Here is a 25,284-nt window from a genome sequence, read left to right on the forward strand (position 1 = left end):
GAACTATGCATGATGACCGCAAAGGCAAACACCTGTTTGTTCATGTGTAGCAAGCTGAAGAGCCATCTCAGACTACAGAGATTCCAGGACATGGTGCATTCTGGAGAGTTCCAAGCCCAGAAATCAGACATTAGAAATTTCTCCTCAGCTATGGCAGACCTGCCCTAGCAGAATGAATTCTCCAGCACAGTCCTAAATATCATATGGACGAAGGCTTCCCCTACTTCCCTGGGGGGATTGGTCTAATCTACAAGGAATGCGTGACAAGCTACATAGGACGCTCCCACAAATACATGTTTCTTCTCTCCCCCTGCTCTCAATGCTAACAAAATAGCTCAGTCACTACCCCTGACCATTGCATGTGCCAGTCTTTAGATAAACTTGCCCTCTTCGAGTGCAGTCAGAGGGCCCCACAAGTCAGAATAAGTGAAAAGGGACATTTAAGCTTTGACCTTCAGAACCTCAGCAAGAGAACCCCCTTTCCTGCCCCCTGAAGCTAGCATCTTACATTTTTGCCTCCAGTTATCCCTATTGTTACTCTAAAATCCCTCGCACTTCTGTTCAAGTGACCTTCACCTTGGATAAAAGCTTCTTCCAATGCAACACTGGGCTGCCCCTAGCTATGGCAGGGAACAACTGTTTTTCCCATGTCTGTGGGAGCCACTATTGAGAGTCAAACCACCAAAAATGCTGCTCTTCAAACCGGTACGTTGGCAGCAACCAGCCATTAGATTACAGAATACCACACTGGTTTATTTCCAGGGTGCCAACCCAGGAGGCAGACTATCCCTATCCCAAAGGCAAAACAACCTGGGAAATCCAGGAAAGGGAATAAGTATGGTGTGATGAATCTCCAACCAGCCAGTGGGGTCAGACAATGATTAATCAGCCATCCAGCACTTTGCTTCGCAAACAAGTACTTATCCCCTCCCCCACAGCCATGTCATCTTGGCTCGGAGCTGCTCCATGCACTTTCCCCCACATTTCTAAATGGTCTCCTCCTCTGAAGGGAGGGAGTGACCTTTATCCTAAATTTCATCATGCCCAGGCTCAAGGTAAACTGCTGTGGGAGAATGGAAAAAGTGCATCACATTTCTATTCCTTTCTGAAATGGTGGGAGTGATGTATTCTCGGCAACATCTTATTAAGAAATTAGTCTCCTGGTTTTGATTTCAAGACTATTTTTAAGAGGATTTTTGACCAAGTCTGAGGCCCAGATTACAAACCCTGTGTGAAATCTTTGATAGCCTTAAGATTCTAGCCTCGGGAGTGCCTAGGCTTCGGTAATTGAAAGGCCAGCCAGCCAAATGTAGCGCTCACATTGCCCGCGTCTTTGTAACGGATGCAGCAACTTGAGACTAGAGGCCCCAGCACAAAATGATCCATCTTGTCATTTGGAGTAAAACGTAGCATTTCATAGTGTGGCTTTTGCAGGCCACAGTCCGGTGATAAAGGGCAGTAGTGTGCTGCTTTGTAGAACTTGCTCAATTTAGCCCCTGGGTTGCACCACACTATCCAGGGCAGCAAAAGGGAGAAATGAGATGAACAATGGAGACTAAATTACAAGAACAGGACTGGTAGCTTCCCCAACCCCTTCCTCCCACCCCCAAGAGTCTGCACTAGAGTCATAGCCAGATCGAAAAGTCTGGGGAGCGTGACATGGGTCACTAACAGATGTATTTTTATATATAGAGTAAGGGTTTGCAATTGGATATGTTGACAGTGTCCTAGACTTCACCTAATAGGTCTACCTTTTTAAAGATAGAGAATCTCTTATTTCATGAAGTTATGCAAGTAACTGATTGGCTGAATTAGCCCCCTCCCATTTCCATGGTCTAACATGCCTTTGCTTCTTCTCTTAAGTTCCCCTTAAACACTTTCTGGGAAGCTCTCTACAACCATTTTTAAGGAGTTTCAGCAAAACATACTAAACGTACACAAAGCTAAAAAGATACCAAGAATCTGGAACAAAACATGCTAAACTTTACTATATCCACTCCCCCTTCCTCCGCCACATTGTCTATTTAGACTGCACGCTCTCTGTGGCAGGGACCTTGTCACTATCATTATCGCAAGACAGCTAAAAATTTTGGTGACCTAGTAATAGTTATGCAAAAGCAGTGAAATACTTTTGATATCTGTTATCCTGGAAAATGTGTCTTTATAAAGTTGCAGAGGCCAGAACGCTCGTGGAAAGCAATAACCAGGCTTAAAACTCAACCACAGTAAAATGTGGCTTAGAGGCAGTTTACAGTAACAGCATTGTTACTTTAAACTGCAAATCATTTACAACTAGCAGCATGAATAGATAAAATCCTCTTGCACTTTCTAAAGGAACACCAGCAGGCCTCTAGCTTTTTTTAAATTCCTTATATAATTGTCAAAATTATACTGGAACTGAAAGACTTAAGTCTAGATGTTGTATTCTTCACCCTGCTTGGACAATGAAAAGAGATTAGTCAGTTTCATTTCTGTTGACCATTTCTAGTCAATTCCATCTTTTACTAGATTTCCAACACTGCAGGAAAAGAAAGGTTTGTTAAGAACTGCTTCAATGCCAAAAAGAATTTAGTAAAAAAAACTTCCAACACTGTTTGGTTTTGCAATAGCTTTTTTTTTTAAACCACAAAAAACAAACTGTGGAGGGGAATTGATTTCTACCTCCGTAAAACTCTGCACTCTCCATTATAGGATATCAAAAGTTTTACAGAGATTAATGAATTTCAGCTTCACAAAGGGGATGCACACGAGTCACTGAAGGCAGAATTTGACCAAGACTCACTCCTGGTGAGAATGAATAAGGAGGAAAATATCCAGCTGGACTTAGGCACTTTGATACCAGAAGAAACACCAATTTACTTGCAAAATGATCGATGCACAACTATGTAGTGCTATTATTTTGCAGAACATAACTGGATTTTTATAGATAGGGATACTGAGGCAGAGAAATTACCCACCTTGTAAACCACTAGACAGAGAGGACTATAAGGGCAAAGTAGTGTTAGGACAGTGCTGAGCTCACCAGAACTTTTATTTAGGGGAGTGTCTCCCACTGTTTGGTGGAGTATCCCTTTCCCTTGCGATGAATTGGAATATGGATGATACCCCCTCACACCATTTGCTGCCTCATTTTCTCCTAACCATTTTATTTACTTTGATCTCTTTTCCTGTACTCCCCTCCCTACCCCCCGACTCACCAGGAGATTGCATGCTGCTTGAGGTGGGGACAACAGCGTCCACAGGTGGCTCCATAGGGCCAGGCCTCTTGTGATCTGGAACTAGGCTGAGCATCAAGGGAGCAGAAAGAGAGACGCTTGGGATGGCGGGCTGTTGCCCACATTTCCACCCTACACCTGTGAGCTGAACTAGGTGCCACACGAGATGCAAGATAGAAGACTTTCAATGAGCTGCCTGTTTTACTAGCAGCTGTGGGAATCTGTCTGCAATAGCGGCGGCTCCAAGATCATGTAACTTTCCTCATGTGCTGCTCTTGTGCTCAGTCTTTGCCCTGTCAGTGGAAGTCCTGCCCTCCCCCTCCCGCCGCAGTTTGGCGAACACCGATTTAGGGTATGTGAAGAACACAAGGCTATTCCAGGCAGATTGCTTTCAACTATGATGAATAGGGGAGTCCAAACACCACCTATTTTTAAGGGAGGAGATTATCAGCCACAGCGAGAATCCTGAAAACAAGAAACTAAAAAGACAGAGAGAGGCCTCTAGCAATTAAAAGTGCCATGTCCTTTTTTAGCTCTCCCCCTCCATGGCTTGTATGATCATGTATCATTTTGACAAAGTTACAATCCTAAACTCATATGGGAACCCAGCTCCCTTCAGACTATCTGTGTATTTACAGAAGGAAACCCTGCCTCCAATGACCCTCCACCCTAACATGGAGAAAGCCCCTCCAGGAATAGGTGTAGATCAGTGTCTTGGGCACCTCTGCTGAGAGTAACAGGAAGAGAACAAACGAATAACAACTGGGGTGATGGATTCTAATGTAAAGACTGGCTCACCGGATTAAGAACCCACTGAATTTCACAAACCAGCAAACTATGATCAGAATAATTAGTTCCTGTGACTTGATTTAGGCAAGTTATGCATCAGAGACTAAGCTAGCGTAAATCAGTAGCCACCCCAATTAACTGAGATCCAATTGTAGTTTGCTTGTTTGTGCGAAATTCAGTGGGCTCTTAATCCAGGGGACAGGTTTTATATTGGAATCCCAGTTCCCTGAGACAGCCACACTCCTGAATAGAGCCCATTAACTTTAATTTATCTTAAACCAAATTAATCTATTCATTAAAACCTATCACCACCCAAATCCCCAGTGTGAAGAAGACCATTGGGAAAAAGAACAGTGGAGGTGTATTATAACTTCAGAGTCCCCCAAGCTGCAGATTTAAAACTCAGTAAGGTCCAGATATTGAGGAGTGCGACACTTCTAGAGTGGCTGGAAGGTGCCGGAGAGGATCCCAAGACCTGTCAGTTGGGAACGCTCAGGCCTACCCCCCTGCTCCCCCTTTTCTGGGCAGGACTGGTCAGTGCCAGGCCCCAGGCAGCCCCATGGGGTCAACAGATGCTGCCTGGCCCCTACAGCAGCAGGATTCGAACAAGCAATGCGGACCAAGCCCCACACTCCACATTAAACAGCACCCTACCCTTCCCTCCCGCAGGGCAGCACTGACTCCTCGCCCAGACACTGCAGCCAGCGGCCTCCCCGTGGGCACAGGGAACCTGGGGGTAGGCAGCGGGGGCCCCACCACGTGCCGGGGGAGGCAGAGCCCCCACCACAGAGAGCAGGCCTTGCCCCACCATAACCCCACCCAGACAGAGGTGTGGGCCCAACCCTGCCCCCCCAGAGACCAAGCCTTGCCCCCCCGGCAAAGGCACAGCCCCAGCTCCCCCCCGGCAAAGGCACAGCCCCAGCTCCCCCCCTCCACCCCCGAGAGCAGGACTATCCCCCCCGGCAGAGGCACAGCCCCAGCCCCCCCCGCCCCCGCCCCCGAGAGCGGGACTTGCCGCCCCCTCCCCGGCAGAGGCGCAGCCCCAGCCCCCCCCTCCCTCCCCCGCCCCCGAGAGCGGGACTTGCCGCCCCCTCCCCGGCAGAGGTGCAGCCCCAGCCCCCCCCCTCCGCCCCCGAGAGCGGGACTAGCCCCCCCAGCAGAGGTGCAGCCCCAGCCCCCCCCCTCCCCCGCCCCCGAGAGCGGGACTTGCCTCCCCCCCCCGGCAGAGGTGCAGCCCCAGCCCCCAGCCCCGAGAGCGGGACTATCCCCCCCGGCAGAGGTGCAGCCCCAGCCCCCAGCCCCGAGAGCGGGACTATCCCCCCCGGCAGAGGTGCAGCCCCAGCTCCCCCCCTCCGCCCCCGAGAGCGGGACTATCCCCCCCGGCAGAGGTGCAGCCCCAGCCCCCCCCCTCCCCCGCCCCCGAGAGCGGGACTATCCCCCCCGGCAGAGGTGCAGCCCCAGCCCCCCCCCTCCCCCGCCCCCGAGAGCGGGACTTGCCTCCCCCCCCCGGCAGAGGTGCAGCCCCAGCCCCCAGCCCCGAGAGCGGGACTATCCCCCCCGGCAGAGGTGCAGCCCCAGCTCCCCCCCTCCCCCGCCCCCGAGAGCGGGACTTGCCGCCCCCTCCCCGGCAAAGGCACAGCCCCAGCTCCCCCCCTCCGCCCCCGAGAGCGGGACTTATCCCCCCCGGCAGAGGTGCAGCCCCAGCCCCCAGCCCCGAGAGCGGGACTAGCCCCCCCCCGGGAAACGCGGCTGCCCCCGGGCGGCCCCTCACCTGGGAGGCCGGCGCGGCGGGGCGGACAGTACTTGGCAGCAGCCGTGAAGCGCGTCAGGCTCCCGATCGCCCGCACCGCGGCCGCCATCTTGCTCAGGGAGGTCGAATGAGAGAAGCGGCGCCAGGACCCGCCCGCGGGTGGAGCGGGGGCTTTTCATACGCCGGTCCTTCGGGGCTGCCCTTGGCGTCGCCTGATTCACTCACCCCCAAGCCGAGCCCGAACCCTGGCCCGCCCCCCTCACTAGGCACCCAAACCTTCCCTCTGCCCGTTACATCGGAGGCGAGGGGGTCAGACAGACGGGGGGAGGAGTGGGCTCCCATCAGGCAGTGCCGCGGGTAGCTATGGGGGGGCAGGAGGGGTCTTTCCTGAGCCGGGGCGCGGCCGGGAGAGACGGGGCGGCCCTCGGGAGAAGGGAGTTGCCGGCGCGGCAGGAGCGGTGGCGCCCCAGCCCTGAGGTGGGACCCGCTGGGCGCGGGGGAGCTCCGGGATCCCCGGTGACAGCAGCTTGGGAGGCCTGTGGCGGGGGCTCGGGGGCGGGAAGGGGGGGACAATGACAGGAGCTTGGGAGGCCTGTGGCGGGGGGTTGGGCTCGGGGGCGGGAAGGGGGGGGCAATGACAGGAGCTTGGGAGGCCTGTGGCGGGGGGTTGGGCTCGGGGGCGGGAAGGGGGGGGCAATGACAGGAGCTTGGGAGGCCTGTGGCGGGGGGTTGGGCTCGGGGGTGGGAAGGGGGGGCAATGACAGGAGCTTGGGAGGCCTGTGGCGGGGGGTTGGGGGCGGGGGGCGGGAAGGGGGGGCGGTGAGAGCAGCTTGGGAGGCCTGTGGCGGGGGGGTGGGCTCGGGGGTGGGAAGGGGGGGCAATGACAGGAGCTTGGGAGGCCTGTGGCGGGGGGTTGGGGGCGGGGGGCGGGAAGGGGGGGCGGTGAGAGCAGCTTGGGAGGCCTGTGGCGGGGGGTTGGGCTCGGGGGTGGGAAGGGGGGGCAATGACAGGAGCTTGGGAGGCCTGTGGCGGGGGGGTGGGGTGGGGGGTGGGAAGGGGAGGCAATGACAGCAGCTTGGGAGGCCTGTGGCGGGGGGTTGGGCTGGGCTCAGCTCGGGGAGGGGGTGGCTGTGGGGGGGGGCGGGGCTCGCTGAAGGAGGCGGTGGGCCTGGCTGGAAGAGGCTGCAGGGAGGGAGGGCGGCGGGCTGCGAGGGGTGGGGGCCGGCGGCAGAGCTGGGTTCTCTGGCCGGGGGAAGCTGCGGGCAGGGGTTGGGCAGCACGGGTGGCCTGTGCTCCTGCCCTGGAGCTGATCCCCAGGACGGGTGCAGGGAGCTGAGCTCAGGGGGCAGCGGCCCCAGCTCGTCCTGCCTGGCCCGGGCATCTGCACCGATCGGATTCCGGGAGGAGGCGCCGCACGGGCGGGGGTTGTTTGTGACTAATCCGGGAAGGGATGAAGTGCCTGGATGAGCAAACCAACAGCAAGAGGGGGTGGGGGGGCATTTTAAAGTGGGTCTGCCCAGAACACCGTGCAACATACTGAACCGCCCTGATCTTAGAAGAGGCATGTTTATGATTAACTTGTATTGCAATCGCACCTAAAGCTCCAGTGTTAGGCACAGTACAAACCCACCACAACAAGACAGTCCCTCCCCCACTGGACACTAGGTTGACCTTGATGGATCTTCTGTATCTCCATTTTCTTTGGCTGTGTGTGAAGGGGGTAGCTTGCCCATCCTGAAACTTCTGAACAAACTAACTGTTTGTTTCCCCTCCTCTGCTGCTTTAGATTTCAAAATGACTTCCATATTGAGCCATGCTATCAGAAGCGTCCCTGCTACCTCCACATGGGCTGTCAGATTCTGTAAGTGTTCTTCCCGTTATTAAAAAATTAAGTTGATGCCATGTAAAAGGACACTGCCAATTTAGCTGTTTTTAAAAAGTGGTTAAAAGTAGATTCAGGTGTGCCAACTGCACCCAAGTCTCCTTGACACTGTGATTTTTTTACAGCCACTTTTCCTATTTTTAAAGTGTTTTTCTCTCCTGTTGCTGTGAAAAACCCACAAACTGGTTGTACACAATGTACACAAAATTTTTCTCTAAATGTGCAGTTACCATAGATTACTTGTCTAAATTTTTCCTACTATTATAGCACATTTTAAAGTATTATAGGTAATTTTTTTTGTTAGTAATTGTTTTGCTTCTGTCTTTTGTGTTTCAGCTGCAAGATCCTTCAGCTGCTCCCCTCTGTCACATGCCGCAGGTAAAGAGCTAAAAATCTCACTGCTGAAAGATTAAATTTGCAAGGTGCCTCCCCATCCCTGCACCTATCGCAGACAGATACAGAAACAGTGTAATCTTTTTTTTTCAGAGTACATTTCTAAAACTATGAACATAGGAATATGTTGCCAAAATATTTTTCCAGTACATCAAAGCTGGTCTGTGAAAAGAACAAATCTACTAAATATCTGATTTTTCTCTTCTACGTAAGCATATTTCAGAAAGCAAGGGTGCTCATCTTATATTGCCTTATTAAAGAGAATCTAATCTTTTTGCAATGAGGTTGCTTTGTAAAGAATTGTTCCCTGACTTTCCTTTTTTTAATAACAAAACTCCAATCCTTCAGACTGTAGGACTTCCTTATTTTTAGACTGGATAAAAATTCCTTTTCTGTCAGTCCCTTTCTTATGAGGACAAACAAAACTAATGTCTCTGATTTGTGTACTTATTCCTTTAATTCTATGGCTATTCGATATGGCTTCCGATTCCCAACATATAGCAAATGTCAGTGTTTAAAATAGTCTTAAAAACTAACACCTTGCATCTCACATGTTTCTAATGTGTCAGAGATGAGTCCCAATTTTTGTTGAGAAGATATGGAGTGCAAATCCTACCATTGGCTGCAGACTATCAGAGTTGGTAGCAGGCAGCTATAAAATGGCATGACACACCTTGATATCTGATACATCCTAATGTTTGGTAGAGTTTATATATGCTACTATGTCAAGATAGTCCATATCCTATTGATATGGAATGTGGAAAATGTGAAAAAAAGTGAGGGGAGAAGAACTCAATGTGCATAATTCAAGAGAGGAGGTCAGTTAATATTTGGTTCATTTTATAAAATCTAAGACCAATGGAAATATATTGGGACTTTAAAACAAAGCTTTCTCTGGAGTTTTTGCAACTCCATTGCAGCATTGGGAACCTGACAGCGAAACTGACTTTTAATGGGTTTTCCTCATCTAACCAGAGGGAAATTCAGAAAGTGAGAGACATCCTTCCTTAGGGTCGGGAACTGATGGAGCTTGTCTGGCTCTGGTACTGGGAGGTAGGATGGTCTTTGTGTAGGCAGCCCTATGGACCCTAAGAATCCCACTAGGTTGTTAGTGACAGCTGCAGAAAAGCAATAGAAAAGACTCACCATAGCCCAGAAGAAGACCTGAACCAAAGCTCAGACCATAATAGATGAGATGGTGTCCTAGCTTGGAGGACCCATACAAAAAGGGGATAAACTGTAATGGCCTAGGCTTGGTAGGCCCTCCTGCCTACCAAGAGATGTCCCTGGCCAGAAAAGGCTTGTGGTATTGGGTATAAGGTCCAGTTGGTGGCACAGAGTAAGGGGCTTAGGCTTTAATGTGAGTATATGCAGTTAGATACTAAAAATGGCTGCTGGGGTTCTCAAGTGCTGCTTCATTTAGCTGTTGATTGTTTTAATCCTCAGTGTCTCTGGTTCCCTGAACCATTTTGGGCCTAGTGACTCTGATTTGGGAAATAGCCCATGCTTGCCCTTGGCTTTACTCAAATAATCCACTTATAATAACACAAGTACTAGGCAGAATCTTCATACTTGCACTTTCACTTGCTTAAGCTCTCATGCTTAGCTGGATTTAAGCAGCTTTTACATCCCATGGCCCTTCTCGGTCTTCTAAATGCAGCCACTTCATATTGTTGTTTTAACAAATCATGAGACTCTTAAGCCCTGATTGCACTAGAAATGTGACCCATTGCGTCTTTTTATTAGTTGTATATTTCTAGAACCAAGTCCAGAATGCCCCCTGGCAGTGATCAGTCAGATGTTACTGTATTGCAGTATATTACTTTATCTTACTCTAAGGGATGGGAGGTAAAGGGTGAATTTGGTGTTCAAATAGGTCTCTTTTGTTTCTAATTACTGTGATCCAGCATTTCAAAGGCACCCTGTTGCCACAGTATCCTAGTGCTAACTGGGAATGGGAGTCAGGAATTGGATGTCTTGTTCCCAACTCTGCTGTTGGCTCACTGCATGCTCTTCAATGAATCACTTTACAGATGAGGGAACTGGGATACAGCAAAGTAAAGTGACTTGCCCAGGATCAGGCTGCATGCCATGGGGAGACAAGAATTCAATCCAGGATTCCTAATTACTTGATGTAGGACTTAACCACCGAAGAACATTACCCGATCTTTCTAGTAGTATTTATTTTTTAAATAAAATCTTGCTGCAGACTTGTTCAGATTCTAGCCAACAGCTGTTTAAATATTTTCTTCAAACAGTCCAGCCCAAGAGTAAGAAAACTTTAGCCAAAAATGGTGTGAAGAATATTGTTGTGGTCGATGGGGTCCGCATTCCATTTTTACAGTCTGGCACCTCGTAAGTATGAAAAGAAAATACCTCTTTGCTTTGGTTAATCGTATAGAAAGAGTCAGGGAGAATCAGAAAGGAAAACTTGGTATACTTGTACTGCTCTAACTGCTTTCACTTCATTCAGTGCCTGATGTTGGCTTGCTCAGTGTTCAGACATTTGTAGCTACTCTTACTCCTAATAGGAAAGAGTAATGAATGTAATACCTGCAAGGAGTTTAACAACTTGTTTTTCTGATCTTTACTGGTTTGATCATCTTGGTGGTTTGTTTTGGTCCCTTCCTTCTTGTATTGTGTTTTTAATCTTGACAAGGTCACTGGTTGCTGTTATACAGGTGAAACTATATGTGAGCCCTGCTACATATTACAAACTTGAAGGGATTGGGCATTCCAAAGTTATCTGATTTTCCCCAAGAGTTAGAATACAGATCTTGAAACTCCACTGTTCCTTGACAGGGATTAGCACCAGCTAAAAGATTGCAATCAACTAAGGCTGTAGCTGCAACCATGTGGTCCTTATGTTAGGCAGAGGTGATCTAGTGGTTCCTCTCTTCTTTATAATAACTGTAAGGAAACTGGCATAGTCAGTGTGACAGTCTGGCTCGGGAAAGGAGAGAGTACATTCTGATGAGAACTGAGGATGAATTACTAAATAATACAAAGAAAACCCTGTGTATATTGGGATGTGTAAGGGCTGGGTTGGGATGTTTGGTTCTCTAGGCTTGACATATGACCACTGTTCACAGTCAGTAACGTTCAGCCCAACGGATCTGTCCATTCACGTGACTGCACCTATGATTGAAAACTGTTTCCAGGACCCAGGCATAGTCCAGTAGCAGCAGCAGGAGTGAAAAACTACATCAGATGATTGTTAGAAACCTGTTACTTAATGCCATTAACTTCGTAGCTGAATCAGGGCCATTACTAACGCTTCCCTACGGTAAACAGGGGATGGAGTTTCGACTTTTGCTGTTGCTATATCTTGTTTCAGGATTTTCCTTAATACAGCAGTTGTACGTTGATTTTTCACATATAGACACCTTTGTCTCCACAAACCAAGGCTGTGAAATGGCCATTTTTAAGTGAAGAGGCTCCGTGATTGCTCATCTGTTGCCATACTGTGTCTGGTCTATTAATATATACTCTGAATGGTATGATAAAATAACTTCAGGGATTATTTTGTAAATCTATCTGTCTTAACTTCCAGATATGCAGATCTGATGCCGCATGACTTGGCCAGAGCCTCGCTGCAGTGAGTAAACAAGAATTGAGTGGAAGAGGAGCTCAGAAAGCTAGCTGGCCCTGGGGTTTTGTGCTGGGAGGTTAATTTAGTGCTGATAATAATGCTGGGAACCAGGGTTCCTAGGTTGTATTCCCTGCTTTGTCACTCAACTATGTGACCAAGGACAAGTCATTTCACCGCTGTACCTCAGGTTACTTATGTGCAAAATGGTGATACTACTGAGAAGGAAGGCACTGTCTAAGTGCATGGTAGGGGGACGTTGTGTCATCCTCCTGGCCAGCTCTGCTTCAAATGATCTACTATTGAATGTGCTTGACGCTGTATAATACGAAAAATGAACGGTGAGCAAATTGGGACAGTGACTGAGACCCAGGGAAAGCTACCTTAGTAGTGTGTGTGTGTTTCTCCTCTCTCATTTCATCCCTCTTCTCTCTGATGCCTTCTCCAGTCTACAGTTTGACAGTGTTTGCGTGTCCTGTGGGAAAGGAGGGTCACTAGGAGGGATTTGAATGAGGGAAGATGGGGTTCTGGCACCTTGGGAGGTCATTCCTTACTTACCTCTGGGGGCAGTGTGGAAGAAGGTGTGAAGGCAGGAATTTGGGGCATGGGGGGAGGAGTTTGTCAAGGCTGGCATTGTTGATGGGCAGTGGGAACATGCTGCCGAAAGAGTTGAGGTCTGAGATGAAGGCTAGGTTGGAGTCATGCCAAGCCTTGGCTGTGAGGTTGATGCAGTAGCCAAGGGGGAGCCAGAGGAGAGATTCATAGAGTATTAGGGTTGGAAGAGTCCTCCGGAGGTCATCTAGTCCAATCCCCTGCTTAAAGCAGGACCAACACCAACTAAATCATCCCAGCCAGGGCTTTGTCGAGCCAGGCCTTAAAAACCTCTAAGGATGGAGATTCCATCACCTCCCTAGGTAGCCCATTCCAGTGCTTCACCACCCTCCTAGTGAAATAGTGTTTCCTATTATCCAATCAAGACCTCCCGCACTGCAACTTGAGACCATGGCTCCTTGTTCTCAGTGGTGGCAGATGACCGAACAGCCTAGCTCCATCCTCTTTGGAACCCCCATTCAGATAGTCAGTCTGATTGACTGGCGGCGTGCAAACAGTGCACTTTATATTCACGGACTGCAGGCTGATGTTAAGTGGTGTGCGCTGGGCACTTGGATTTGGTAGTAGCATTAGTAAGTTGCCATAGGGACCCCTACCTGCATCATGTTTACTCTTACCTTTTACATGATGGTTTGAGGAAGTCAGAATTCAAATTTGTGTTTATTTTAGTTTTATATATATATCCCTGCAATGGGGTACAGAGGTGTATAGGCTTGTTTGTACGGATATCCTGGAGCATTTGTACACAGTATTTTCTATGGAAATATGAAAAAATTGCTGCTTGTCTTCTGTGTATCCCTGTAGAAGCAGTAGGTGTTCAGACACTGAGGGGTAGGCTGGCTTGACATCTGACTCCCTCTTCTCTCCCCAAGTTTTGACTTGAGGCTGCCCCAAGCTGAGAAAGAGAGGTAGTAACCACTTGAGCATTGGGGGAGGGGGGGTGGGGACGACTGTTATTGCAGAAGAAGTGGAGTTTCCCTGTTTTATTTTGAGTCCATTTCCACTTGATGATCACAGCTCTTTCTGTGGGCAGCTAAATATTCAACCTCGTCTCTGAATTAGGGAAGCATGCTCGCTGTTGTCCCTATTTTGCAGGCTAGCTTTTGAAATTGAGTGCCTGGGGACCTTGGCAAAGTTACCACTTTATTCGTTGGTGCAGATTTTCTTGTCTGACTTCTTCTCTCAGAGGGTTGCTGAACCGGACCAACGTCCCGAAGGAAGTTGTTGATTACATTGTTTATGGCACAGTTATCCAGGAGGTGAAAACAAGCAATGTTGCTAGAGAGGTGGGTTAAATGAAGCAGGTATTCTGTAAAGCTGGTTTAAACAGCTAACCTGAGTGAACTAACTCCTATGAAAGAATCAGTTCATCGCTGCTCCTTGTGGATTGGGAAAATAAGCCCGTTGTGCTTCAAGTAATTAAATGGCACTCCCATCCTTAGTTAGTTAAAACCCTTAGTTAAAATCATAAATCTACCCTGTCATTTCTAATAGTGTGCACTGTGAAATCCCTCCTTGGGGATTACCAGAAAAGCAGGACCCTGGTAAGGGATGATTAATCATTCTGCTTGAACTGTCCACTTGGGAACAAGCTCTGGTTTGCCAGAAATACTTGATAACACTACAATATTGTTTGAAAAATAAAGCTGGTCGAACCAAGATGCAGCATTTGAGTGCTCTGGAGAGTGCCAGCTTAGCTGCTTTTCCTGGTGGCAGATGTAAAGAGAGAAGTGACTATATATAATACAGGGAAAAGAGTGTAGAGATCTGGTACTGTAAAGCCATCTCCATAACATTAGACATGATTCTGCTCTAATCAGCCTAGCTTCTGAAACCTCAGCTGGTGTTCTGCGCAGCAGTCAGTGCCATTCCACCAAAAAGGATCCCACCTAAAACTTGTTACATAATTTCTCCTAACTGCGCTTGTTATTACCAGTGCTGCTCAGATTCAATCAGCAGTTTATTTTTGTATGTGCAAGTGTTTTCTTTGACCTCCTGTCAGTCAACTGAGACTGGTTTAATTTTAACTTCCAGAGAAGGTTTGAACTTTAAACTAGTTGGCCATGTGTCAATTAAGGTGTGTCGTCTTATGGCAACACGTATTCCAGAATAGTTATTCTTTTGTGACACAGGCCTCCACTCCCTGCTCTGTTAAAGCTTGTTGTCATTCCCATTATACATCCTTACTTTCAGGAAAGCTTGGTCTGCTGCAAACATTTAATGTTCAGTTGTATGTAAATTACAGCTTGTATTCTATTGCAGTGTATTCAAGTTCTCAAACAAAAATACATTTATTTTCTTGCATCTATAAATAATAGATGACAGGGTGAAGCAAAAGTTTTCAGAAATACAGTGCTGCGTTGTATAAGAGGAATTTGTCTGTTCATTTAGGGTCTGCCGATGGTTGTCCGTGTAGTTTGATAAAGAGCTTTGAGAGGCAGGCAGCAGACCAGCTCTCTGCTTGCAATAGAAGGAAGATTCCTCATAGTGAACGCATGCAGAATGCCTTACCTCAGCTGTGTAGGTGGAAACTTGACACGTTTGCAGCTTAAATTCTGCAAAGATGTCTGGCATTTAATGCTTCAAGAAGCAAGCACTGCGAGGTCGAGCTGGTGGGGTTTTTTAATCATTATTTTGTGTTGCCCATAGGCTGCTTTGGGAGCTGGCTTCTCGGATAAAACTCCAGCCCACACAGTCACTATGGCTTGCATCTCTTCAAACCAAGCTATGACCACAGGTATGTTGGCTGAAAGAACAGGTAGTAGATTAGAAGATGGCATTAGCAGCCTCTCTTCTCTTCCCCTGTCCTACCTGCACATCTTAATGAACACAGTTAAGTGTCTGGAGGAGGCTTAGATGGAGGGCCTCTATTGAACCACTGGTTCAGTAAAATTTAGCAGAGATTTTTGAAGTACGTGTTCCAGGCCTTCAGGAGCTCTTGATCATCAGTTTCATTCCGGAGCAGTCTCCACTCAGATTCAAAATTGTCCATTAAAACTGAAAGGTAAAGACTTGAACTTGACAAAGTTGTAGCCTTTTATGCTAACATCACCTTCAGCGTAGCCCAAATTGAGCAAAAATTGAAGATCCAGGTTTCTACCCCAAATTGTTTGAGGGATATTGTTGCCTCAATTTCTTGCATGAAAATAGTGGGAAGTAGAAGCAAAATTATAGAACACAGGAGAATATTTGGAATATTGTTAATTTTGTCAAAATCAGAAAAAAAAAGTTTTGAATTTATAGAAATGAAACATTTCAATAGACCTGAAACAAAGGTTTTTTGGAGTTTCATTTTGTGAAAAACTTTGATTAGAGATGTTGGTTGCATCTACTCCTGAGAAATCCTTGATTAGTTGTTGCTTCTCTTCAGTAAGTGAAAGTATTTCAGCTTCTTTTAAAGAAGTCCGCCCATGCTTCTGATGATCTTCTCCATCGCTTCCTGTAGGTGTCGGTCTGATTGCATCTGGCCAGTGTGATGTGGTGGTAGCTGGTGGTGTGGAGTTAATGTCAGATGTTCCAATTCGTCACAGCAGGAAGATGAGGAAGACTTTGCTCTCCCTTAACAGGGCCAAGACCTTGGGCCAGAGACTGGCACTGGTTGTTAAAATCCGTCCTGATTACTTTGCCCCAGAGGTAAATCTCCTCCTTTCCATCTCTCAGTATGTGTCTAGGGTTCTCAATTCTGTCCTCCTTTGCAGTTTGCCATTTGATAGCCACTTGTAAAATAACACACACTCTAGGGGAAAGGAATATAATTTTGCCCCTTTGGAGAATTCAACATGGTGACGGTTAATTGGGGGTGTAGACTATGGTTCTTCTGCATCATGCCACCTGCCTAGGTGTAGGCTGAGATTTCAATGAATTAGCATAGCTCCTAAAATTCTTTGAGGAACCACAGGTTTCGGAGTAGCAGCCGTGTTAGTCTGTATTCGCAAAAAGAACAGGAGGACTTGTGGCACCTTAGAGCCTAATCAATTTATTTGAGCATAAGCTTATGCTCAAATAAATTGGTTAGTCTCTAAGGTGCCACAAGTCCTCCTTTTCTTTTTGAGGAACTACGTATGGCTTTTGCCTACATGGTTCCCGGACAGTCAGGCTAGCACTTAGTGAGCTTCACCAATTTAAACTTCAAAATACCTCTTTTCCCAACTCGTTGAACTCGTAGCATAGAAGGTTTACTGAAGACATTAAAATGTGTAACGGTGACACTTACCTTACCAGCCTAAATACCGTGCCATTCGTCGCGACCTTCTGAAACTCTTAGAGCCTGGAGTTTGAGGGACGAAATGAATTGCTCTTCAAGCAAGTAATGACACATTGCGTGCATTTTCAACACACTGAATACAGAGGAAAGCATTCCCCTCCCACTATTAATGGGATTGTGCATCTGACTGACACCTCTTAAATACAAAATCCATTTATTCTCCAGGGCCCAATCCTGCAGGATACTGAATGCTTTCATAATAATAGGTGAGAAAGGACAGCCTGCCCATTTAGATAGTGTTCTCTCCACTTTGTGATGTAAAGGGAGCCCCCCCACCTGCTCTCATGGTCGGAGAAAAGGTGACTTGTAAAGTGGTGGAAAAGGGTTTTATTCACAGTGAATGATCTGAAGGCTCCTGGAGTTCTGTCCTCACCAGAGAGGCTATTTTTGTGCACATACTATTAATAGAGAATCCTTTATCTTCATTTAGTACAAGTGCAGAGACTCAAAGTGCAGTTGAGAGATAAGAGACCCAGATTTGAATTCTGCAGACTCCCAGAACGGGAAAATAGCTAAGCCCTTTCGTTTGCAGTTTAAACCAATTTTTACTGAAAAATTCTCTGATTTTACAAAAAACATTATTCAATTTTTTTCTGATTTTTTTTCACCCTACTTTTGTATCATTCAAATAGATAAAAATAACTTTTTATTAGGAAAATACAATACATGGCATGAGATATATGTATTATGATAATACATTAGTCTGTGTATATATGCAAAGCTGCCTGTTGAAGTAAGGCTCTGTATTAGTCTAGAAGATACACAATAAACAAGCAGGCACGCACGCAAGCTCTGAAGTGCATGTGCGTCTGAACGTACTGATGAATCTGACACCACCATGTATGCATTTCAAGCTGTTAGCAGATAACGGTTTAAAGATTTGACCCACTAAAATGAGAAGAAAACAAAAATCGGTCTCAAAATACGTTTCCGAACACAGGGAAGTATTTGAAAGTTTTTAAAAAAACAAAAACAGGAGAAAAGGATGAAGTTGAGTAAATGCACTGCAAATGGTGTGACTCAATTATTAAATGTAAATATTTACAGGCTAATAACTCTAAGTCTACAACAGTAAACTGTTTATTCAGATGAAAAGTTTTATTTGGGGATTAGAGATGTATTGTTTTCTTAACTCTGAGGTGGCGTGTTTTGAGTGCTGTTTTAGTTCTGCAGCAAACCACGTTGAACGAAATTCAAAGCATTAATCCACTGAATACTTTCTTCCCCGTCTTTCCGTCCACCAAAACAAACCCCGATATTTACCCAAAAAAATTATTAATTGTTTTTTGCACTGATTTTTCCCCTGTTTGTGGTGTTGTGGTAATAAACTTTGATAAATTCCTGGGAAAAATTAAAATAAAAACTGAAAATGAAGGGCCCTAAAAATAGCACATCCAGCAGCGTGGGAGTCTTGGTTCACGTGTGTGGATGAAGCTGTCATCCATTCTCTCAGGATGGAGGAGGACTAAATCCTAAATAAGGGATGACTTGAATTTGGCCCACTTGTGTAGCATACTACTTCCTATGGAGGTGTGGGCCATGGAGGCTGCAGGCCCCAGCATGCATTGCTCCGAGCAGCCTGGCCTCGCTTCATTTTGGGGCCTGTAGTCTCTCTGGTCTGCAGCTCCATATTAAATACAAGGCCAGCTGCTACCTTCCTCATTGTATGCAACTTGGGACCAGTCCTCGAGCCCCTGGCAAGTGGCCAGCATGGCCTTTACTCGGTCAAAGTTTGGGCATTCCTGTGGTTCAGAAGTGGGGATTCCTCTAGTTTAGTTGATCTTAGTAGGATAATGTGCATTATTTGTGTAAAGTTAATCGCTCTGTTTTATGAATGGAGGACTTCAGGGATTTACATGTGTGAAACGTAACCAAGTATTAAATTCCAGTGGTATAGTATAGTTTGGTGCCCACAACCACCATTGGAACAGATGGTATTTACATATGCTTACCTTGTGCTTCCTTTTCTTCTAGCTCCCAGCGGTAGCAGAGTTTTCCACCAGTGAGACCATGGGACACTCAGCAGACCGGTTGGCTGCTGCCTTTGCCATCTCCCGTGTAGAACAAGATGAGTACGCCCTCCGTTCCCACACTTTGGCCAGGAAAGCCCAGGATGAGGGGCTGCTCACTGATGTGATACCCTTCAAAGTGCCAGGTAAAAGCCGTGTGTTCTAATGCTGACCCAAAATTGTGCCACTCCCTTTATAAGGGACAGTGGCCAGGGCCCAAGTCATGGAGTTCTGTATCTCTCGGCACACTTTCACTCCTCAGCAGTGTCAAGTCTATTTAAAACCTTTAATTTACAACCTGTCCCTGCACAACAAAGTAGTGATCCAGGAGCATGTGTCCTTGCTGAGTCTGTGATCTAAATCTTGAAGCACCCTACTCCATATCCCTGCTGATTTGGTGATCATTGCCTTAGTACGGGGCAGATCACAGGTGAGGAATCCTCCTGCTCTTTGTATCAAAGACTTAACAAGCAACAAGGTACACCACAAGGAAGCGTGTTTTTGCAAGGAATCACAAGTCCAGTTTAAAAACAAGCCTAGTAAAAGTGCCAGTGTGATGAAGCACATGCCAGCTGTGCTCCTTAGAAAGCTTATTTCAGAAAATCATCAATTTGAAAGAAGCAGAATTTTTTCAATACTCAAGACTGTTCCCTTTTACACTAAACTGTTTTGGCAAGAAATCAAATAAAATGAATGACACCTCCCTTCTTTCCTTGCATTCCTTTTCCCATGGAAAATAGAACTTTCTCTCGCTCTTACTCGCTCTCTCTCGAGTTCTTTTCTGCAAAGTGGGGTATGATACCCACTTCCTTCTAGAAAGAAAAGGAGGACTTGTGGCTTCCTTCTGAAGTTAATGCTGTGTTTTAACAGGCAAAGATACAGTCATCAGAGATAATGGAGTCCGTCCTTCTTCAATGGAGCAGATGGGTAAACTGAAAGCTGCTTTTGTCAAACCTTATGGGACTGTCACAGCTGCCAACTCCTCCTTCCTGGTAACGTACACCGCCATCCATTTGGGTAGCAATATGTGAGACTGGTCTATTTTTCTACCTACTGCAGCTACCTAGACTATATTTCTGTGACGTTAATGCTACTATGACTTCGTTGGCTTTTCCATAATGTCATCCACTTTAAGTTGCAAAGTGACACTTGCATTTTCTCTTAAACAACTTTTAATTTAGCAAACCCCCGAAATAAAAACAAAAGGTTCGTTGTAAACACTTGAGGCTGTTTTACCTGTTGGCTTTGTTATAATTGCCCTCAGAAGAGGACAAGGGAAGATTTCCCAAGGCACAAATGGGAGTTACACACCCAATTCCCAGTGACTTAGGCACCCGACTTCATTCAAACTGCCCTTTATGCCTTTGAAAGTCTCCCCCAGAATGCACAAGGTATGTGTCCTGTCCCCAAGTGCAGCACAGAGGAGGTGCTTTCGTGTTTAGATCCTGTTCACGTTTTGCAATAACGGCTCCTTTCTTTGTGCTACAAGTAACGCTGGGGCTTCACAAGTAACAACAGCGTTTTCTGCCTGGAGTTCCCGGGAACTTGCTGGGGTCTGATAGTACTTTAGGACTGACCCTGCTTGAAATATTGGCATGTAAGGGATACTGCATACAGCAGAGCTGAGGGTTAACTTGGGAACACATTCTCCTGTTGAGACCGCATACAATCGATACATCAAGGACACTGTGCTGTAAAATATTAGTATTTAGTTTTGCAAACATGAACCAATTACAGTGCTGTGAAACTCAGACTATGCAAGCACTGTAGTTGCCAAAATGGCACCCACGCGTAAAATTCACCAGCCATCATTCTGCCAAAAACGAATTTACTAAAGAGCCGCATCTGTGTATGCTATGGCTATCACAGCAGCCGTACTGGTTTGGCCAGCCCACTCATGGGTTGTCTTATCCATCTGCCTCAACCAGTGCTCCCTACGGTGTATTTTACCTAGTTCTTTATCCTAAGTGTTGGGGCTTTTGCCAGTTTTCTTGGGAGCTTGTCCGTTCCACAGCCTAATGGATTAGAAGCAGACACGTGTGACCTGTAATGTAACTTTCTGGTGGATAGTTACAGATAAGTTTATAGAGCAGCGTTTGTATTTACGCTCTTGTGTATTTTGTTTGTTTGTACTCCGATAGTGTCTGCTACAGCAACCGGGGCCCTGTACAAAAACTTAGAGACTTGCCACCTTTGCATGGTGTGGGTGCTCTGTGAGTAATTGCCTAACTGAGTTTGTCTGGCTGTTTCAGACGGATGGTGCTTCGGCAGTTCTGATAATGTCTGAGGAGAAGGCTCTGGCGATGGGATATAAACCAAAGGCCTACCTAAGGTAGAAGGAACCGTTCCATCTGGCTTCTGAAAGCTGGTCTTGCTTTTGTTTTCTCTTCTGGGACTAATGGTGCTTTTCTTGTGCAGGGATTTTGTGTACGTCTCCCAGGATCCAAAGGACCAGCTCCTGCTGGGGTAGGTCATGGCTTATGGACAGCACAGTCAAACACTTAGCATTGCTGGACATTATCAGTTACTATCACTAAATGCTTCGCTTCCTGTAGAATGTGTGAGCGTTTAGTTAGGCGCGTCACAGCCAGACAAAGATCTGGGCCCTGCCTCAAAGCACTGAGAAAAGTCTGAGTACACGACATGATGCAACAAATGGAGGTGACTAAGAATAGGGAAGAGCTGAGGCGGGGATTATAGTAATACAGTTATATGGGTACTCAGGCATGTGCATGGCACGGTGTTGCCGCAGGTTATTGATACATGTGGCAGTATTAAGCTGCCATAGCCATCCAAGAAACAAGTCACAAGACTTTGCACTGGAATAAATTGCCCAGGGAGGTTGTGGAATCTCCATCACAGATTTTTAAAGCAGGTTTGACAAACACCTGTCAGGGATGATCTAATACTTAGTGTTGATGTTAGCATACATCTCAAGATGTGGAAAATTTGATGTGATTAAAATCCAGCTAATTGGATTTGATGTCTGGACTTGCCAGACTTGCACACGAAACCAGAAGAGGTCAATTAACTTTAGAAATGGGGTGAAATGCTCATCTTCACCTGCCTAACGCATCTCTGTATGGGGTGGTAGTGACTTTTGGGTTGTACATCAGTTTAAGTGGGAGAGGCTGAAAGCTTCGTGAGCGCTTACTTGTTTGGCATCTTAAACGCTGCAGCTCCATTTTGAGAGCGAGGAGGATGTAATAGGGATCGTAGTGAAGGAATGGGGGAGGAGTCCATGGAACACATGCATTAATGTCACTTGCTTTTCTGACTCTTTAGGCCAACGTATGGTACTCCCAAGGTGTTGGAGAGGGCTGGTCTAACAATGGCCGATATTGATGTGTTTGAATTTCACGAAGCTTTCGCTGTAAGTATCTGCACAGGAACATGCATGGATGAGGTAACACACCAATGTGTCTTGGGTTGCAGATCTGGGTTCTCCTGCGTAAGATCTATAGCAAGGATATTTCCTCTGGTTTTATGTCAAGAGTGGAAAGAGCTCTGTTACTCGGTTCCCTTCATCGGGTGGAGGGTTTTCTATGGGCACGCTATGAGCTTGCACATGAACAGTTAGTCTGTGCTGAGGTGCTCTGTGCAGACAGTTTATTCAGCTAATCAGAGGCAACATTTTTCTCTAAGGTGTCATCTGGCTGGGACAAGGCTCATGCAAATGATGCTCCTTTGAGCCCTTTGTGTACAGCCAGCTGTGTTGATCCTTCTTGACACTGACTAGTTTTAGGAAACTAAGATACTCCTAACTTGTTCGTACTCCACCATACACAGTAAAAGCTTTTCTATCTGGCATGTTGGAATAGTTGGGAATGGGGGGTTCCGGTAAGTGAAAAATGCTACTTTAACTAAGAGGGAAGGAGTTTGGGTGCAGGAGGGGGCTCAAGGCAGGGGGTTGGGGTTTCAGGGTGCCGGATCCAGGGGCGGGGAGGGCACTCACCTTGGGCAGCTCCCCACAATCAGCGACCTGTCCCTGCCACTCCTAGTCGGAGGTGCGGCAGGCGGCGCTGCCCCTGCCCCGAACGCTGGCTCTGCAGCTCCCATTGGCTGGGAACCACGGCCAATAGGAGTTGTGGGGGTGGCACCTGTGGGCGGAGGCAGTGCGCAGAGCCGCCTGCTGAGCCTCTATCTAGGAGCAGCAGGGACATGTTGCCGCTTCTGGGGAGCCATGTGGAGCCAGGCAGGCGCCAGCTAAACTATAAACTGGACTTTCTATGAAGATTAGAAATGCCGGTTTATAGAACTTTCCAGTTGGTACCAGGCTGGATAACACAGCTTTTACTGTACTTCATTCTGTGTCTGCTGTAGTCCTTGAGTCTTTCCCCTCTCCCTTCTAGGGGCAGATTTTGGCTAACTTCAAAGCTATGGATTCGGATTGGTTTGCACAAAACTACATGGGCAGAAAGTCTAAGGTAAGGACATAATGAGGATGCAGGTTTTAAGGTCAGTGTTGCTTTTGTAATTCTAATTCCTTGCTGTTAAAACATATCAGAACGGCATAGCAGTTCTAAGGCCTGTATTGTGTTTATAAAAGGGAGAAATACTCAGTTTCCTAAAAATCAATAATTTGGTTCAGTTCTTCCTAGTTTGAGGAGCTGTCGCTACTCTGACGTGACCTCTGGCACTTCAGCACAAAGAGAAGGCAAAGACCCTAGAGCTGTGCGGCTAACGTTTCTCAGTAGAAATGATAGGTGAGATGAAACCACTGTCCTCTCACAGCTAACTGGCTGTAGATGGCGTCCTATCACCATAAAGCCTCGCATTTGCTTACACTGCAGTGAAACACAAATGTAAACTCTAGGGAGTGCGCCAGCAGCAGAGACTAGCTGGCCTAGTAGGACTCTTCAGATGACCCAACATGGAGATCAGGGACTGATCATCTGCGGCAGGAAGGACTCGGAGGGAGCGGGACAGGCTCCTTGGAGGCAGAGGTTGGCAAACCTGTTGCTTTGGTTTGTTCTTGCAGGTTGGAGCCCCGCCTCTGGAGAAGTTCAATAAGTGGGGTGGCTCCCTGTCTCTGGGGCACCCTTTTGGTGCCACTGGCTGCCGGTTAGTAATGACTGTGGCTCACAGGCTGAAGAAGGAAGGAGGGCAGTACGGTGTGGTAGCTGCCTGCGCTGCGGGAGGACAGGTAACGCTGCATAGGCTTGCTAGCATTGTGACCTCTGCTGGGAAGGCAGGAATTCCTCTCTTCCTCTTGGTACCAAGAAGTCCTGTCCTGTGTACGTCGGACATCAGTGCAGCTTTGAAGTTTGTTACCATCAGGTGGCCTTAATACTGTCCAGGCAGCTGGGCTAAGGAGTCAGCCAGGCTTGCTTTTGCAGCATTTCAGTGCTGTCTGAGAGTGACCCTGATTTGGTGGCCAGTGCTCCATGTCCCTGTTGATATAGTATGAAAGGGAGGAATGATTCAAAGACCCTTCTTTACTCTGCTGTGGTTTTGGCGGTGGTGGTTTTCACTATCTCATGAACCCTGAGGATCTTACTGAAGTCTGGCTTGTTAGGTTCCATCTCCCCGTGTAAGGAACAAGAACCCCTGTGTGAAAAAGCCAGATACCACCTGCTTTCCAGTGGTACTTGGAAAGCTCTAGAGAAGTATTACACCTATTGTTGTTAGGCAGTTGTGATTAGCAGCAGTAGATTGGGTTACTCAGTAACTTGAGAGGTCACAGCCAGACCAGTCCTATCCTCAGTAAACCAATCTAAAGAGGGCTAGCTGAGCCTCTCTGTGGAAGCTGCGTAATCATTCTAATTTGGGCGAGGAGGACACTCCTGAGTAGCCTGCAGCATACTTTCTAATCCCATCCCCTGAAAGGAAAGTATTGCTTCGTTCAGTGCTTCAGGAACGGCACCAGATAATCCAACCGATGTCTGTGGCGTGCTGCCACTGAGTAAAAGCCTGCTATTAATCTCTTCCAGTTCCTACAATATGACTAACATCCTTTGGAAATGAAGCTCTTCTGGTGGCTTGTATGTTTACTCCAGACAGTGCCTTTCAGACTAAAGTAACCATGCTTTGCTTCTCCATTTCAGGGCCATGCAATGATTGTGGAACTTTACCCGCAGTAAGAGGACAAGGAACTGCTGAATGGAATTGGACCTGTCCTGTGCCAGGCAATGCCATTTCAATGCACTAACAATATATCTGTGATCCTTCTCGAAAAGGATTTCTGGTGGCCTTTGTAAATATCTTCTCGTTACCCCGTCAGTGATCTGGAACAAATTAACGCTCTGTTGAATACACCACCAAACAGTTAGTGTGGCTCTTAGGCCTGTCAGGGGTCCTGTAGTTAACCAAAACTTCACGGTAACTCTTTATAAACAGGGTTTGTCTTATGGAAGAAATGAGTAATGCAGTCTGGGAATGTGAAGAGCTGTTTTAAAACAGAATTGCCAAGTATTTAGTGTGTCCATCTACAGCCTCTTAGGCTCAACTGCCCAGTTAGGGATGTGGCTTATTAAAGAGGAGATGCAATCTGAGTTGGATGAGGTGGTGTTTCTAAAGAATGGTGCAGAGTCCAAACCGCATTGGGAAGTCACTATAACTGCTTGAGATACTTGTCAGCCTTAATAAACCAGAGAAGAAGTTGAAGACTGGGCAGGTTTTTTTTGTCTTCCCTTGATTTATTTACACTGACACTGATGGTTTCAAGCACTATGTACTCTGAGGCTTGTCTGCTTGGAGCCATCACCAGGCTATTCTGGGCTCTTGAAAATAAGAGTAAAGGGCTCCACGCAATTTGCCCCAGAATCCACACTGTGCTGCG

General features: G+C 46.9%; 2 protein-coding genes across 4 annotated transcripts in view; one reads left to right on the forward strand and one right to left on the reverse strand.

Annotated features, from left to right (window-relative positions):
• HADHA (hydroxyacyl-CoA dehydrogenase trifunctional multienzyme complex subunit alpha) overlaps window positions 1-5,950 on the reverse strand; it is a 38,185-nt gene extending 32,235 nt beyond the window's left edge. Inside the window, exons 1-2 of one of the 2 annotated variants that reach the window (XM_073335494.2) lie at window positions 5,776-5,950; window positions 3,198-3,283 (exon numbers count right to left, since the gene is read on the reverse strand). In XM_073335494.2, coding sequence (XP_073191595.1) covers window positions 3,198-3,283; window positions 5,776-5,933 — 244 coding nt within the window. In that variant the 5' untranslated portion in view covers window positions 5,934-5,950. The remainder of the gene's footprint in view (window positions 1-3,197; window positions 3,284-5,775) is intronic. The other variant, XM_073335493.2, reaches the window with a different exon arrangement.
• Window positions 5,951-6,123: 173 nt separating this feature from the next.
• HADHB (hydroxyacyl-CoA dehydrogenase trifunctional multienzyme complex subunit beta) lies at window positions 6,124-25,109 on the forward strand. 2 transcript variants are annotated; one of them, XM_073335495.1, is made up of 16 exons: window positions 6,124-6,231; window positions 7,541-7,615; window positions 7,973-8,014; window positions 10,288-10,384; window positions 11,583-11,627; window positions 13,417-13,516; window positions 14,880-14,967; window positions 15,676-15,863; window positions 18,469-18,649; window positions 19,374-19,495; window positions 20,756-20,835; window positions 20,922-20,969; window positions 21,789-21,876; window positions 22,856-22,930; window positions 23,485-23,649; window positions 24,551-25,109. In XM_073335495.1, the coding sequence occupies exons 2-16, from the start codon at window positions 7,549-7,551 to the stop codon at window positions 24,584-24,586; spliced, it is 1,422 nt and encodes a 473-aa protein (XP_073191596.1). In that variant the 5' UTR covers window positions 6,124-6,231; window positions 7,541-7,548; the 3' UTR covers window positions 24,587-25,109. The 2 variants fall into 2 exon arrangements, with proteins under 2 accessions (XP_073191596.1, XP_073191597.1); XM_073335496.2 differs by having other exon boundaries at window positions 6,153-6,270.
• The last annotated feature ends 175 nt before the right edge of the window (window positions 25,110-25,284 follow it).

Source organism: Lepidochelys kempii, chromosome 3, assembly GCF_965140285.1.
Source record: "Lepidochelys kempii isolate rLepKem1 chromosome 3, rLepKem1.hap1, whole genome shotgun sequence".
Classification (NCBI taxonomy): domain Eukaryota; kingdom Metazoa; phylum Chordata; order Testudines; family Cheloniidae; genus Lepidochelys; species Lepidochelys kempii.

Excerpts from the sequence above, each read along its gene's own strand:
- HADHB (XM_073335495.1), top strand. The coding sequence starts at position 7,549 with ATGACTTCCATATTGAGCCATGCTATCAGAAGCGTCCCTGCTACCTCC. Across the intron at positions 13,517-14,879 it reads CAAGCAATGTTGCTAGAGAG|GCTGCTTTGGGAGCTGGCTT; the intron begins GTGGGTTAAATG and ends TGTTGCCCATAG. Across the intron at positions 20,836-20,921 it reads AAACCAAAGGCCTACCTAAG|GGATTTTGTGTACGTCTCCC; the intron begins GTAGAAGGAACC and ends TTTCTTGTGCAG.